General features: G+C 38.2%; 1 protein-coding gene across 2 annotated transcripts; it reads left to right on the top strand.

Annotated features, from left to right (window-relative positions):
• The first annotated feature begins 5,449 nt into the window (after positions 1–5,449).
• On the top strand, positions 5,450–12,054 carry B3GNT8 (UDP-GlcNAc:betaGal beta-1,3-N-acetylglucosaminyltransferase 8). Of its 2 annotated transcripts, none has more exons than XM_072431033.1 (2): positions 5,450–5,590; positions 9,141–10,390. In XM_072431033.1, the coding sequence occupies exon 2, from the start codon at positions 9,150–9,152 to the stop codon at positions 10,341–10,343; it is 1,194 nt and encodes a 397-aa protein (XP_072287134.1). In that variant the 5' UTR covers positions 5,450–5,590; positions 9,141–9,149; the 3' UTR covers positions 10,344–10,390. The 2 variants fall into 2 exon arrangements, with proteins under 2 accessions (XP_072287134.1, XP_072287133.1); XM_072431032.1 differs by lacking the exon at positions 5,450–5,590 and adding an exon at positions 7,163–7,259 and having other exon boundaries at positions 9,141–12,054.
• Positions 12,055–17,296: the final 5,242 nt, after the last annotated feature.

Here is a 17,296-nt window from a genome sequence, read left to right on the forward strand (position 1 = left end):
CTAAATTAAGCAGGCATTCAATCAAAGACCTACCTAACTGAGTTTATTTCAACAACTAAACATATTCCTTGGTATACAGATGACCCTTAAAAGTTTAAAATATGTGTGAGTCAAGGGAATTTTACTTTTTACATCTCTAGCAGACCTTACTCATACCTAACATGTACAGTATTTGCCTTTTTTCAATATTGCTCTCCAGTCAACCATAATTAATATATCAAGCACAGAATTTTATCTCCAACCTGTTCACCAGTTTCAGTAGGCTGTAATATTGGCACTAAAGTGTCCAAATACCGTCACTTCCAATGCCATAGTTGTTTTCAGAGCCTTATACTGACACCCCTGACCCTGCCATAAACCTTCTGCTGTCACCCTTTTTCTTGGATAGCAGGATCAGGTGACCTGATGTAAAATTTTATGGTACTTTTTTTGGAAATTTTGTATCTGTTTTCATTGAGAGTCTTTCACGTACCAAGTGGTTTAATAATGCGGAACTAAAGTTTCACTTTCAAGAATCCATGATCAGGCAGGTCATTATTGCAGAAAGGATCAGGAAATGTCCCTTTTTTGCAATAATCCCTCCTACTTGCCTGATTCCTCCGGGTCTAATCTGCATATGCAAAGTGTAAACTTTGGTCGCAGGATATCTGGCAATCCCAGCTTCCCTGGCAGGAATAAATAAACTCCTGCAGTTGCGCGGTAGTTAGGTCATTCCAGCCAGGGCAATCAAGATGCCCAAAGATCATCTACAGGAAGAGAAAAAAGAAGATGGCAGCACCCTGTGAGGGAACGAGGACATGGTAGCATCACGGGTTTAGTTCCACTTTAATTCAACTTAATCATAAATCTGTTGTTTTGACTTTTGACTTATGCAATCTTTTTGTTCAACCCACTGAATTAAAGATGAAAGTCTGCAGTTAAACTGCATCTGAGTTGTTTCATTTAAAATTATTTGTGGTAATGTACAGAACCAAAATTAGAAAAAAGTTGTCTCTGTCCAAATATTTATGGACCTAACTGTATGTATGTCATGGGGAATTTTTGCATACTGTAGAACTAAGTAGTTCTGATATGTATGCCTTCTTTAGTGTTATCTTCTTATTTGCTTTTACTATTATTACTTTGTGTTTACAATTAATTAAGATGTTCACTGCATCTTAAGGCCTCTAATCCCATTGTTCTGATCCTTATGCTGTACAGTGGAATTACAAGAATTACGCTATCTGAACCTGAGCTGCTGTCCTTACATTGATGACTGGTGTTTAGGCCGCCTGCAAATACTTAGACATTCGTTGGAAGTTCTCGTATTGTCCGGATGCCCCCAAATTACAGAACGAGGTCTGGCCTGCCTGCATCACCTACAGTGAGTGTACAGTTAGAATCTTGTTACGCTACAAAGACTATTGAGTAAGGTAGCGCAAAGAATTTCGATGTTGTGTCCAAACAATTGACAGTGTATTGTATTTAGAAAAAATACATGGATTTTGATCACCTGATTGCCATTTGCAATACTTTACCATGGAACATTTTTACCCATTATTGATAATGGATTTGTATTCCTGATCTGTTTCAGACATTTAAAACGATATTGAACATTTTAATTAGATTTTTGGGGAGTTGCAGCACTAGATCCATATAACCCATTACTGTTTAACATTGTGATAAATGATATAGAGTTTGGGATTAAAAGTACCATTTCTGTATTTGCACATGGCACCAAACTATCTAATGGTATTATGTCCATACAGGATGTCTGTAATCTAAAGCAGACCTGGATGTATTGTTTGATTGGGCAGCCAAGTGGAAAATTCCATTTAATATTGAGAAATGTTATGCACTTGGGGTCTAACAACATGCATGCTTCATACTGTCTAGGGGCAATACATTAGGTAGAGTCAGGAATGGAAAAGAATCTGTGAGTTCTGGTAGATTATAAACTTAATAATAATAGCAAGCAATACCAAGCTGCAATATCTAAAGCTAGCAAAGTACTTTCATGCATCAAAAGAAGAATAGACTGCAGAGATCGAGACATAAACCTGCCCCTGTACAAAGCGCTGGTCAGACGACATCTGGAATATGCTGTCCAGTTTTGGGCACCAGTTCACAAAAAGGACATTGTGGAATTGGAGAGAGTGCAGAGAAGGGCAACTAAACTAATAAAAGGAATGGAGAAGCTCAGCTATGGGGAGAGATTAGCTCAACGGAATCTATTCTTCCTTGAGAAGAAACTTTAAAAGGGGGAATATGATCCTCCTTTATATAAATGGTCCATATAGAGAACTCTCTTCCCAGGGATTCACTTTAAGGAGGAAAAGAAGTTTAAGCTCCGGATGAGGAAGGGATTCTTCACTGTAAGGTCTGTGAAAATGTGGAATCGACTCCCTCAGGAAATAGTTTCAGCAAGTTTGATAGACTGCTTAAAGAAAAAACTGGAAGTGTTTCTAGAAGCACAGAATATAACTGGGTATTAAAGTTTTAAAGTAAAGACAACAGAGATCAGGGAACATCTGATTGCCGAGTGCACACTTCACATAGGCTGTCTGCTTACAATGCAGATTGATATTCTTTTAAACATATATAGAAAATAAGATCCCATTGGTTCTGTGAAGAAAGCACATCAAGTTTAAAAACATTGACCAGCAAAGATTAAACCAAGGTTGTCTGTTGCTTGCTTAGTAAATTCTCCAACATTGCATCAACTATGTAAGGCTAGGTACACATGTGCAATAATTATCGTTTGAAAGCGAACGATCCACGATTTTCTCAATTTTTTTTGAACGATCGTATCGTTACAGCATGTACAGAATTGTGCACAATACGATCGTTCAAATATATTCCACCAATAATGTACACACACTAGATACAGTTGTTCAAACGATGCAGGTAGTGACATGTACAGGAGAAAGTGTATCACAGAACAATCCACGATCACTGAACGACTGTACACACAATAGATTACGAACGATCGTTGCCCAATCAGATCTGCCAGGACGGTCGTTCGTTTCCAGCCACATTCCTCGTTCGTCGGCATCGTTGACCAGTTGCTGTGTACTTTTTTTGTTAACAATTATCAAACGATCTGTTGTGGATCCTTCGTTTCCAACAACAATGATTGCACGTGTGTACGCAGCCTAATACAACCTAATACGCAGCTAATTTCCAAGACACATAGATGTATAAATGGTTGTGTGTGACTTCCTGCAATAGTTATTTTACCCTTTCTTTGGAGCCTGTTGAGGCAATGCTGGAGGACTGTGTGAACAGACAACAGATGAGCTAAATCATTGCTGGTAATCCATTTAATTATTTGTGTGTACCTACTTTATGCAAGGTCAATGCGCTATTGTTTTCTATATACTATATATAATATATACTATATATATATAAGGTAAGTTATGACACTGCGGGAGCAGTTATTTTGCTTTGATGTTACTGGGGCACTACTACAGTTCAAGTTCTGATAATGGCACCCGTGTAGCCATGAGTGCCTGGGCTAGCTATTCACCTGAATAAAGCTCAGTCAGTAATCCAAGTGGTAAATGTGGGTGACCGAGGTTGCACATGCAAGAAAATAATCTCGCTGTTAAATAAGTTTAGGTTTGGGTTTTTTAATTCTTATTTCTTTTGTATCAGGCAGGGGTTTATGGTGCTGGGGCTTTACATTTTTTTAAGTTTAAAGACATTTAACACGTGCCTGATTATATGTAATTCGTAATGTAATACCTCAGAAATATAGTACAGCATGTATTCAGTGCCACTGGGAATGGTTTAGGATTAAGATTTGGTAAGGGGAATTTAAAACTTAATGTTATCAAGCAATTTAGTATACAGATGAAATACAAAGGAGTGTTTTACCTGCCAAAGGATTGTATTTGTCTTCATACAGTTTTGAGATTTACACAGCTAGACAGATTTACACAGTAACATGTACAGTTCCCTGGGTTCCCAATCAGTGAATAGACAGAGAAAGGAGCAGAATGCTTCTTGTGCTGCTTCTCCTTCCCCCAGGCTAACCTGTTGTAAAGGGATTGCATGAGGCTAATACAAAATCGAACTTGGGAATCTATACTGCTTGCATTAAAAAAAAATGCGGACAGCTGCATACAGAGTGGGACTTTTCTGTAGGAATAGAGCTCGCCTTAATGTGTTGGAAAACAAATTAAAATTAGGCTGGGCAATGAGTAAAGCTAAATTTGGTTTGTCAGGTGAGCGGTTTACTATTCCCAGACCCACATCTTCTACCACTAGTTTTCTAGGAGTGTTCAAAAGCATTTCTGACAGGCTTTTCAGAGTGATTGCTGAAGAAGGTGGAAGTCTATAGAAGTGGCTCCAGCAGCATACAACCCTGAAACACAACATAAAACCTCACAAAACCCCAACCAAACACCTGTACAAAAAAGGGATTTTAACTACTCCAATTCCCTTCTGTAATAATCAACGCATTTGGGGCATTGAGGATTGGTTGACAGCAGTATACCACCGTGGTCCTTCCATCAAAATCTACCCATCTGGACTTGGTCCAAGGTTTGGATTAGGGTAGGGATCATATCTAAAACAGGTTTGAGGGTTGGTAGGGTCTTTAATATTGGTACTGGTATTGGCAGGAGCATGGTTGTTCATGTTACCTTTAATAGGGAAGAAGAGATGGTTCAGAATTTTAATAAATGTTCCCACTGTTTAAAAAATAATGTATTTTTAGTGAGCACATATGCTAATTTATTAATGCCATGTTAAAGTAATTTTTGATGTATAAAATATTAAAAGAAAGAAAGAAGCTTTTTGCCACAAAATTTAAATTTTATTCAGCATTCAACTAATGACAGAGGGCAAATGACAAATAATATAATTCCGTGAATGTCAAATGAAAGGCAGCCCCTTGTGAAAATCAGCGGGGATATGCCTGTCAGTTAGACAATAAATGCCTGAATGGCTACTGTAGGCAGAACAGTATGTCTCAACCTGATGCGTTTTGTCGATAAGCTTCTTCAGGGGATACATTGAGATCGCAATAGAATGTTAGGTGACAGACATACTTCTCGTAAGGAGAGTAAAACATAAGGTTCTGGAGTTGAAGATGTTGTAATGAAGAACAACAGGTATGCTTTAATATTGGAACAGGGAGCAGTGACAGGGCAGTGAGTGGTTTCCTTGTGCTGACAAGTGTGTATTGTGGCAGAGCGGGCTCCGGGACTCAATGTCACCCCTTGAAAAGCTGTTTATTTTGCACATTTTGTGAAAATGAAGAACATTTTGAAATAACTTATGGAGCAGAGTGTGACGGTACCCCTTTGTTTGATGCTTGACAGATTGAAAAGTTCACTAATTTACATAAATTAGGTCACTAAAACCACATTGTGAATACGCTACCCATTTCCTACCTCAGCCCTAAGGCTTTTGTCCTTCTCTTTTTCTGCATTATAGGAATCTTAAGTATTTGGATATATCGGATCTCTCCAACATTTCCCACAAGGGTTTAACAAAGATCCTGCTGGAGGACGTTCTGCCAACCTGCGAGATTGTAGGGATGGAATACTCAGAAGACCTGCAGAAAGAGACCAGCATTATGTCTGAGGTCCAGTAATGCCAGGTGAGAAGGGTGTACAGCTGTGTTTGTACTGAGAGCATTGTGGTGTCACTGCCTTCTAATATAGACGTTGGGATTTCACCAGTATGCCTGAACATTGGCTTCTCTGCACTTGATGGTTATTTTACAAATTGTTTTCTGTAGCAATACATTTACTTGTGCAGCTTGCAATCAGATCAGTGTGTAGATAGGAAAAACATTGTGTGCTATGGCTAGCCTTAAACCTCTTGCCAGCCATATCCTATTTGAAGCAGCATACATTGTTGGAAGGGACAGGAAGTTAAGGTGTTTTTTGTTTCAGATTTCAGTTGCAGCCGTTATGTTGTATTGTTGTATATTTTGTATGTTGTAATACCTTATCTTTCATCAGCTCCCACCCATGAGAGATATGTCCTACCGCTCTGTAAACCTAACCCTATCAGTAACTCTTACCACAATAAAAACACTATCCCTCCCTGTAAGCCCAAGGCTATGTACACACTTCAGATAATTATCTGCCGAAACGAACCCAGTCGGTATTGACCGCTATAGAAGGTAGGAGAGCAGGGTGCCAATCACTTGTCCTCCCCTCTCCATAGAACAGAACCGGCGCTATGTTTACAGCACTCATTCATCGTCACCAAAAAAAAATAATGAATAAGATTGTTTCCAGAGATGAAAAATATACATGTATATACAGCCTTACACTAACACTTCCTGTAGTTCTAGCACTATCCCTCCCTGTAATCTCAGCACGGTCTCACCCAACAAATTTAACACTAATCCCTTCCTGTATTCTAACAGAATCTCTCCCAGTAATCTGACATCATTCCTCTCCAGTTTTATCCTTACACTATCCCTCCCGATTATCCTAACTAATCCCTGGAATTCCAGCACTAGCCTTTCATTTAACCCAAACCCTAGCTTTCTCTTTTACTCCAATCCTAGATGCAACTCTTCCTATTCTCCACATTCCAAGAAATAAAACTAACACTCTTTATTGTAATGTAGTTTAGGTCATTTTTTTTTATATAAATGCCCCATTATCCATTTCTTTGATGAAAGATACAAGAATCTTATGCATTGATGTGCATGTCCATTTATTAGCAGACACATGCCGCTTGGTTCCTGCTCTAGTAATGGCGAGGTTAGCAGGACAGAGCTTTACACTGGCTGCTTCAACCATGTAGCAATGTTACTGGTTTTCATTTTTCTAAGAACATTATTAGTACCCTCCTCGCACCAAAAGGAGACACTCTCAGTGCAAACCTACAGCTTGGAATGCACAGTTTATTATGCATGAAATGTCTGCTGTTTTATATCCATTAGCCTAGAGTTCTTCTTTAGATCTTTAATAACATAAGTGCAGTCCTAAAACGAATAGCCCCGTACCCATTAGCATTTTAGAAACACTTGTGGCACTCAAAAAAGCTTTCTTCATCCCAGGATGTCATATTCTAGAAGATATCTCTTTATAACCACAGTGCTGAATAATTTAGTGCTGCTGAGACTCCTGGGTTATTTCAGATAATAAAGTTATTCCAGAGAGGAGGGAGGAGAAGATGGGAGGGGAGTCGGGCCGCTGCATCTGCTTCTGTAATCATGTAAACAGGAGGAGGTAGCCGGCAGGGAGTGGCAAAGGAGCCCAGTCACTGAGTTGATGTTGGAATTATATCTAGACTGTCCCTGTAAGGTAAGCCGTGCATGCCAATGACAAAGAGAAAGCCTAGTAATGCAATGTGGGTATCTCATCACTCTGCCGCTCACACAGTGCTGACGATGTGCTCAGCTTCTTACCCAAATGGAATTAACTGCCTCAACGGCCACATTAATGCTAATGACTTAATTAAACTAGTTAAAGGCTGTAAAGCATGCAATCCTTTTTTACTGCACACAAATTAGTCATGCTGCAGTCCATTTTATTGGTGCATCTGCCATGGAGCTCGCCTGGTTACTTGTTCTTCCCAGGAGATGTGCCAGGATGCTGTGATGAACGAGGTGGCTTATTGCCATAGAACAGCATTCACACCGTCCTTTTGAAGTCATCGCAAATTGTGTTGTATGACAAGAAACATTGATTGGACGGAAGATGACTTGCAGTTACCTGAAGTGAGGAAGCAGATAGATTTCAGTGCATAGATTTTATTTTATTTTTTTACTTTTTATTTAAGAATGTGTTAGGTTTAAGGGGTGATCGATTTTGGAATTGATCACAGTGTTCTGTTTAAACAGATAATTGGTGGGGGTCCCAAGTTTGGAGATCCATAAAGATCAACAGCTGGGTGGGTATGGAGACAAGTTTTTTGGTTTCTTTTTAAAAGGGAGAGGAAAATAGTTTTTGTATTACTATCTTACTTAGAATAGGGATTTCACTCATTATTTTAGATGCGTATGGTTTCATCTGCCCAGTGTATCAAACCTTACACAGTTCTTAGAATGAACCTCCATTTGTGGAAACAATCATTCCAAGCAAGCTTGTTTTAGCCTTCCAGACCTAAAGAGACCCTGTCACTTAACCTTTTTTTTTTTTTTTTTTTTTTTTTTTAAGGAATTATTTTTTTATTGATTTAATGAACATTTCTTGTATCAACATATGTTATTTTCCTTTCAAAATCTCCCTCGTGTAAAACCCATAAAGCCCTGGGACTGCTGATGGGCTCCACTATCCTGGAGCTGGTGCCAGTCAAAGTGATATTGCAATCTCATAGTAAGAAATACTTTCTTAGTGTACCCAGTAATATTTACATAGATGTAGATCACTCTTTCTTCTGTTTTAATTTCTCCAACACTGAAATCAAACTGATGTTATTTTTTTGTGTTCCTGTTCACCTGAGATTATGGTGGAGTTATTTCCTTCAGTTGCATTTTACATAACATAAAAAGAACTAAAGAAAATCTCCATAGTTGAATTAATAACTTTTGATAATGGTCACAGCAGGTATACAGAGCTAGGGTTTTAGTCTTAGAGACCCCCCTAATGGAGTCCCTGAGAGATAAAATATATAGGAACTTCCAAATTGCCCGACTCCTGGTGCCGTGTTTTTTTTTTTTATTACTTTAGTTACCTTTTTCCCAGTTCTTTTCATTGTTCTTTACATTGTCCTCTTCTTTCTCCTGGCAGTATCCTGATCCCCTAAGATTTAAATATAATTCAGAGCAGTAATATTTTAAGCCAAGGGTAGTTTGAGAAAGAAACTCCAAGAAAGCAGATCCTAGTTAAAGACCAGCAACAGAAGGAACATGCTGTCTTCAAATGACCACTCCAGAGTAAGAGTAAAGTATTCCAGCAAAAGGTCCTCATTTTGTTTTAGGCAATTTAGCATTCCACATCATTAATTGGCTTATATTTGTTTTCTTCCTTATTGCATTAGTGATGAGATCTCCTCTTTTCTAAGATTAACTCTAGGCAGAAATAAGAGTTATTGATGGAGATACATCATTATTTTGCCCCCCAGGTAATAATCAGCAGCATGTGCTCCCTAATTGTGTGGACAGGAGCAACACTGTGAAGGTAGAGCTACTCTTTGTTTTATTTTTTAAATGTATACGTTTTTTTTTTTTTCATTTTATGCAGCCACTAACTATGGTGAGATATCGGAAGTTCAGTATCACACTCATCGCTCTTTTCATGTTGGTTGCCCTCAAGATCTACATAGACTTGACTTTTACTCCTACTCATCTGCCTGAGGCACCCTCGGTTTCTCCAGAACTGTACCAAAATCCAGTGGTTCAGTTGGAACCATTAAAAGGTAATGAAGAGCTGTCCTTGGCAACCCTTTATAACTTAGCACAGAAACTGCGTAAATCTGTAATCCGATCAGAAGCTTTTTGGAACACCGAACAATTGCAGTTGCTGGACCTAAAAAGACCAATGGCTTGGACATGCAGCAACTCTACAAGCTTACTACAAGTGAAAGGGACAGATCCATATCCAGAACTCTTACAGAGCTTTCTAGCTCACAGTAGGTGCCGAAACCACAAAATGATTATTAATCAGCCAAAGAAATGTGCACGTAACAATACTTTTCTTCTTTTGGCCATTAAGTCCTCTCCTCAGAACTTTGCCCAGCGGCAGGCAGTAAGGGACAGCTGGGGCGGAGAAAAAAATTATGGGGGAAAGAATGTCAAATTAGTGTTTCTTTTAGGTACAATACCGTTGCCAAACCTATCACCTTTGCTGGCGTATGAGAATAATCATTCCCATGACCTTCTGCAGTGGGATTTCGTGGACACCTTTTTCAACTTGACTCTAAAAGACCAGCTTTTTTTAGGCTGGGCAAATAAACATTGTGCTGGAGCAAAATATATCCTTAAAGGTGATGATGATGTGTTTGCGCGAACTCCCAATATTGTGCAAATCCTGTCACTGCTTGACAACCGGCGGCATAACTCGCTTTATATGGGACATGTTGTCAAGTCAGCCAGGCCTTACAGAGACACTAATAGCAAGTACTACATCCCTCCATCCTTCTATGTTGGATTTTACCCACCCTATGCCGGAGGCGGAGGATATGTTTTTTCTGGTAGATTAACCCCATGGCTTTACTTGGTTTCACGTTTTGTTGTTCCTTTCCCAATTGATGATGTGTACACTGGAATGTGTTTTATGGCATTGGGGGTGCATCCTGTTGGGCATCCAGGATTTAAAACATTCAACACACCAAAAGAGGAGAAGAACAGCTGTTCTGAAAAGCAACTCCTCCTTGTACATCGAAAGAGCCCACAAGAGATGCTAAAGATGTGGGGTCAACATTATGAAAAGATGCAGCAGTGTTAACAATGGTGTTTGAATGTATTGTGAACATAAATTATCCTTATTCCTAATTCTTTTCCTTGGTAATTTCTTTAAACAAATCAGTCTTCTTCATGGATTCTTCTTGTGGTCATCAGTTCCATACAAACCAAGCTGGTCCCATACAGTGTTCTCCCCAGCCCTTTTTACCTGGGTGCACCACCCAGCACTTTTCAGTAACCCACCCTTCTGTTCTTACTGCTAAGTATATACGATTTGTCCACATGTTGGCCACCTTTTGCAGTCCCATTTTTTTTTTCTTTGCAATTTTGCATTATTATTACAGTTTTATAAATTATATTTTTGCTGCCCTACCTAGAACTATAATTTGATCTAATAGATTTTACGTTCAACAATCTTTACCCAGAAACTAATTTAAAGGGTATTTTACTAGATCAGGGTTTCTATTGTAAAAACAAAAAAACTATGCTGTTGTTTTTTGCAACCAGATATCGACTGGTACATGGAAGAGAAATTAAAGCAAGCATCTTGTTTTCCATTAATGTTTCTCTTGTCTAGGTTTACATATAAAAGCCGTGATTTTTTAAAATCATTGAGTTAATTTTTCTCACTCCTTGTAGTAATGTGGTGGTCTCAGGACACCAAACATACAATAAGATCCATTAACTCATGTATGGAGTTGGGATTCCTATTATTTCACAGAGCCATTAGGATGCAATTTTAGAAGGCGATTGCAAGTAATTATGAACACATTGCTGATGGCTTCTTGGAAACGAGGCTTTTCAACTGCCAAACTGATAACATATTTTAGGAATAATAGAACCGTGTACTATAAGTAGATTTTTGTAACTGAGCCTTTGCCAAATATTTAAAGTGGATCTAGTGACCGATGAAATTTTTATTGTACAGCAGCTTCATACTGCCAGGGTGGCTGAACAAGAAAGGCACATAAGGGCTTTATCATAGGACATGGGCTAAATGTAGCAATGAGACCCCAAACCTGGGTGGGTAAGCTGTGTTTTCCATAAGAGAAGGTCTGTGACACCTGGAGTGCAATAATTTACATTGTACACATAAGGAGCGCACATAAACCTAATCCTGTTCTGTGTTACCTTTTTCCAAGTAACCCTGCTCTATCCTTTTGGATGTGTTCCAACTAAGAGACTATGTAAGCTTGTGGCTTGTGGGAAGCCATATATCTTTGGTTATGTAACAAAGTACGTTTCCCTGCATGGGTCAGTTTTCTTTTTGTATGGTTTCCTGCAGCAACCAGTAAAGTGCTGTTAGCTTGCCATAGTGTCTGAGCATGCTATTGGTTTGTGGACAATCCCAGTGAACACATTGATCATAAAGTGAAAGTATTAGTCTGGTATTTTATATAGCAGCTAAAAGTAAATGTGTGCTTTGCCTATTCTGTGCCATTCAATAATTTTAACTTGATTATTCCACCTTCCCAGCCTTTAAATTACCTTTAGTTTTGCTGCGATCGTACACGTACGTTAAGTTATAACTTATGATCGCACAGACTTCTTACAGCCTCACTGCCAATGACCAAGAGCCATCACTGTCACATAGCGGAGGGCGCATGCTCCTCAATACCTGGAAGAATAGTGCAGCGGTCGCCAACCTTTTGGACCTCACAGACCAATTATTTCATAATTTAAATCCTGTGGACCATTATTATGATTTTTTTTTTTTTAAGATATATTTGTAAAATAAAGGTGCTGACAAGGACTGTGGAGGCTCTGATTTATTGACCAGCTCACAGTTAAGTGAAGTATTACTATTGTTACTATCATCATTAGTTGCATTATCTTTGGTATTACTAAAGAAATACTAAATATGTGTTTGCTTTTTGTGACTTGGGTTTATTTCATTTGAATCTAAGACCAAACAACAAATGATAGTTATCAAAATCAAACTATTTGATACCATTAAATGTAACAGTTAAAGGAAATACACAGTTAAGGTCATACTTACCTAAAAGATCATCCGAGAAATAAACAAATAAAATAAAACAATTGAAGGAGAATCGGTATTGACGGAGGGGGGTAAATGTTGTAATGGTGGAAACAATACTGAAACGTACAACCTCATACCTCATGCCTCATACAACCTAAGACTACACTGACCCCTTGTATTTTCATCTCTAATACAGTTTGTGTGTGCAATATAAAGGCAAAAATTGTCATTCAAAATTTAAGAATTTATTAGAATAATATTTTTGTTTTATTATTATATAAAACATAAAAACTGCAAATAATGTCTAAATTTTTCTGTGGAACACCAAAATTTTCTTGAGGAGTACCAGTTGGCAGAAGAACACAGGGACATGGGAAACTACAGGTTCACTTAAAAGGTAAGAAATCAGCCATTTGAAACTTTTTAAGGTTCTCTCTTAAAAACTGGTACTCTTCTGGTGTCTTTTTCGAAACATTTAATTTTAATGAAATGCCTGTTTTGAAAACGTACCCTATATTGCCTTTGATAGCCTTTTAAGTTTTTTTGTCTGATGCTGGCTTTTGGAACTGTCATATAATCATTGAGCTTAGCCTGTCCATATATACTTCCAGCAAACATTGGTTCCTGATCTATCTAGTCTAATGGACATTGGATTGCAAGAGTCAAATTCAGGTACTTTTTATTTTTTTTTTTAATTTATACATTTTTGGGGAAAGGAAACAGGGTAAGGTGGAAGTTGAAAAAACAAATAAAATACATACCATGAGTTACAGATAAAAACATGGATATGAGGGGGGCAACAGACCATTAACAGCTAGGTATACAAATGACAATTTTATTATCATTATTATTTTTAATATTAATAAAAATAAACAGGATTTATATAGCGCCAACATATTATGCAGCACTGTACATTAAATAGGGGTTGCAAATGACAGACAGATACAGACACTGACACAGGAGGAGGAGAGGACCCTGTCTCATTCCATTCATTCACCAAGTGCAAGGTACTAGGCAGGGTTACAAACAAAACAGTTCAATGTTGTGTCATATGGTAGGCATGTTATCCAAAAATACATAGGAGACAGTTGCGTATCATTCGTCCCCACAAATTCATGTACTTACGCCAGTTGTATTTAAAAAACAAATGATTTATTAATCAATACTTAGCTGCATGTATCTGTGTGTTTTACATCGGAATGGATTTTAGAGTGCACTGTGCAAAGCACTAAAGTGAACAACGAGAACGGGAACAAGGAGCAATTATGACAGTGTGCATATTAAGGAGGAAATATGTAAATTGTCATTACTGACTTCCTCTAAAGTCCCTGATGTCTCACAGAATGTTGTTTTGTGTGTCACTAACTTGAAACAAGCGCACAGATATAGACTTTTGATGTTCATGATGTGTATGCTTTTTCCAGGTCAATGTATTAAAAGAAAGTATTAAAGCCAATGATTGCATGAAAGCCAGGCAACTTGTTTTTTCATGAGCAGGTCAGCAATGGTAGACTTCATGTTTAAGGTTTTTTTCAGTCTGGATCTGCCTTTGTTGTGTGACAGCTAGCAATTGAGCACCATTATTCTGCAGGTTACCACATTCTGGCTCGGGCACACATCTTTGATATAGTCTGTTAATTCACAGCTCACACAGTGTAGAAAATGGCCTTTTAGGTGACGTCCTGGACCTATTGCTTGGGTCTCTGTAGGTTGCTCCCACCACCCTTAGCCAAAGGTTCCTTGGGTATTACCCAAGTCCCTTTGCTCAAGTTTTAGAATTTAGAAAGAAATTGCCAGGTGTCTCCGGGGCTCCTCTCATCTCCTTTAGGTTTCCTTTCAGGTTCTGTTGCTCAGGTATCACTAGCAGCCCCCCCCCCCCCCCACCTGCAAAGACATTGCAGGTGTATTCGGGGTGACATTGCTTGAGTCTTGGCAGTTACCTCACAAAAATGCAGGAAACCTGGCAATGGTTCTAAAAACCAATGTCAATAAACATTTTTTTCTGGTATTTCACACTTCAGACTTACTGCTTGGACAAACACTGTCACAGAAAAAACATATCCTTTATTTTTAAGGCACCCATTCCCCTGTTGTGCTGCATTAACAGGTACATGGTAATGTTGCTTTTAATATTTTCTTTTTTGGCTATTTGTTTAATTTCTTATAACCAATATTAACAAAAAATTACATGTATGATACAGTTTCTCTGTAGCCTTTGTAACATAGTTTTATTACCAGTGGATACATTATCATATTTTGTATAAATTCAAGTTATATTCTTACCTCAAAAAGAAATCCCCCAACTTTAAACTGAGTTCCCAGTAATGACAAATATGGCAATGCACAAAGAGAGAGGAGGTGCACCTTCAGGCAGCCCTTTGCTCCTTACAGCCAGTGCTGAATATAGACCTGTCTTGTGACTGGCAAGGTGCCCCGTATCATGAGATAGAACACAGAGCCCTTGTAGTTTTAAATGGACTCTAATGAAAAACAAAGCCCCATTCCAGCTCATGCCATTAAATCATTTGCGATATTTTCTTTAAAAAAATAAATAAAAAGATTTCAACAACTTGCATAAAAGATAATTATTGGAGGCGCCCAGCATTGTAATGGTATGTGCATAAACATGAGCTGAAATGTTGGCCAATCGACTATTTTCTCTTCCCGACAAATGAAAAGCATGATCTTATTGGATGGTATGGGTTTCTGCAAATTGTCTTTGCACTGTCTTTATTTTTATAATGCTACAATAATAAAATATTGGAATACAACGATGGGTTAAAATATGATGCATATTGTATGTTTGTTTTTTTTGAAAAAAAATTAGGGTTCTTATTTTTACACTTCATAAAAACATGTTAACAGGTCTATCTGCATAACCCAAAATACTTTACGTAAATACTTTCGTAATTGCACGTTGTACTATTTTTTTTTTTTTTTTTTAATAAAATAAAATTATTCAAAAAAAATAATGTGTCATCCACTCAAATGACACAATCAATTTTACAATTATATCTAATCAAAATATAGGGCTATATGTATTAAACAAGGAATCAGACATTCCCTCAAACATTACCTTGTGGGAATCTTCCAGGTCCATGTGTTTCAATGGCAATAATTAATTCCCACCAGAGAATGTTTGAGAGAATGTCAGATTCCTGGTTTTATAAATACAGCCTGTTGTAACACAAAAATAATCAATTTCAATATAATTGTTTAAATAACAAAAAAAGTGTTCAAATTTTTTAAATTATGCACAAATTTTGTTTTAAATGTTTTTAATCAATTCAACATTTTTATTTACTCAATTAAAAATATTACAAATACAAGGCAACTTTAAAAAGTTTCTGCAGTTTTTCCGTGGAAGCGGTGAGGGCAGGAGGGGTAGTAATTGGTTGTGCCTCAGAGTGTTATGTGACTAGTCAGTCTGGCAAGCCGCCTGACCTTGCAGTTTAGTACACTGTGGTGAAGATAGCTGTGAAACAAATTTACCAATGAGGAACGGCATTCGGACAGAAGGTTTGCCGGGAGCAAAATATTCATCTCCGCATGTGTGCTCATTATGGGGATAAAGTTCTCTCTCGTAGAGTGGTCCATAAATAGATTGAAATGTTCAAGAATGGCCAGACATCCAGCTACAGCCATTGCTATGGCCATGATGAGGAATGAAAAATCCCTGGAAATGATTTGGGAAAACAGAAGAATAACAGCAACTGAAGCATCCATTATTATTATTAACTGGTATTATTATAACATTGTAAGTCAGGTTAAAAAAAATACATAAGTTCATCAAGTTCAACCACTAGGCAGGTAAACACATCCCATGTATAATACTCCATGAACATAGCTGACCCAGAGAAAGGCATAAAAAAACCCTGGTAAAATTTGCTTCAACGGGAAAAAAAATCAGATGTTCCCTGGATCAACAGTCTCTATGATCTTTACTTTAAATCCTTAATACCCAGTTATATTCTGTGCTAGAAAAAAAATCCAGCTTTTTCTTAAAGCAATCTATAGTAGTTTCTGAAACTACTTCCTGAAGGAGCCGATTCCACATTTTCACAGACCTTACAGTGAAACTTCTTTTCCTCCAGATGCAAAGAGTGCCCTCTTGTTCTTTGTAACAATCCTAAAGTGAATAATTAGCAAAACAGTTCTCTATATCAGCGGTCGCCAACCTGTTGTCCACAGGAAAATTCTGGTGGTCCGCCGCGGACCATGTCTCACGTACGGTTTGGAGGCTCAGAGAAGTGGGAGCCGGTAAATTTAGTGGTCCGCCGGTCCGAAAAAGTTGGCGACCACTGCTCTATATGGACCATTTATATATTTATACTGGGTGATCATATTCCCCCTTAAACTTCTCTTTTCAAGGGAGAATAAACTCGGTTCGGCTAGACTCAGCTGAGTTTAGTTGCCCTTCTCTGCACTCTCTCCAATTCCCAATTCCTTTTTGTGAACTGGTGCCCAAAACTGAACTGCGTATTCCAGATGTGGTCTGACCAATGCTTTGTACAGGGGCAGGATAATGTCTCCATCTCTGCAGTCTATTCCTCCTTTAATACATGAAAAAAAAAATTTGCTAGCTCTAGATATTGCAGCTTGGCATTGCATGCTGGTATTAAGTCTATGATCTACCAGAAACCCCAGATCCTTTTTCTATTTTTGGCTTGTATTAACAACTATTTATATAGCACCGACATATTATGCAGCACTTCACAAAGTCCATAGTCATATCAGTAACTGTTGCTCAAAGGAGCTCACAATCTAATATCCCACCATAGTCATATGTCATTATCACACTCTAAGGTCAATTTTTGGGGGGAAGATAATCTAACTGCATGTTTTTGGAATGTGGGAGGAAACCAAAGTACCGGGTGAAAACCAAGCAAACACGGGGAGAACATGCATACCCCATGCAGATAGTGCCTTGGCCGAGAATCAAACCTGGGACGTAGCGCTGCAAACGCCAGAGTGCTAACCACTGAGCAACCATGCTGCCTATCATCTCCTTGGAG

The sequence above is a fragment of the Pyxicephalus adspersus genome, chromosome Z (assembly GCF_032062135.1).
Source record: "Pyxicephalus adspersus chromosome Z, UCB_Pads_2.0, whole genome shotgun sequence".
Classification (NCBI taxonomy): Eukaryota; Metazoa; Chordata; class Amphibia; order Anura; family Pyxicephalidae; genus Pyxicephalus; species Pyxicephalus adspersus.

Coding starts and splice junctions, on each gene's coding strand:
- B3GNT8 (XM_072431032.1), top strand. CDS start 7,227: ATGTTGGAATTATATCTAGACTGTCCCTGTAAG. Junction 7,260..9,140: donor ATCTAGACTGTCCCTGTAAG/GTAAGCCGTGCA, acceptor CATTTTATGCAG/CCACTAACTATGGTGAGATA.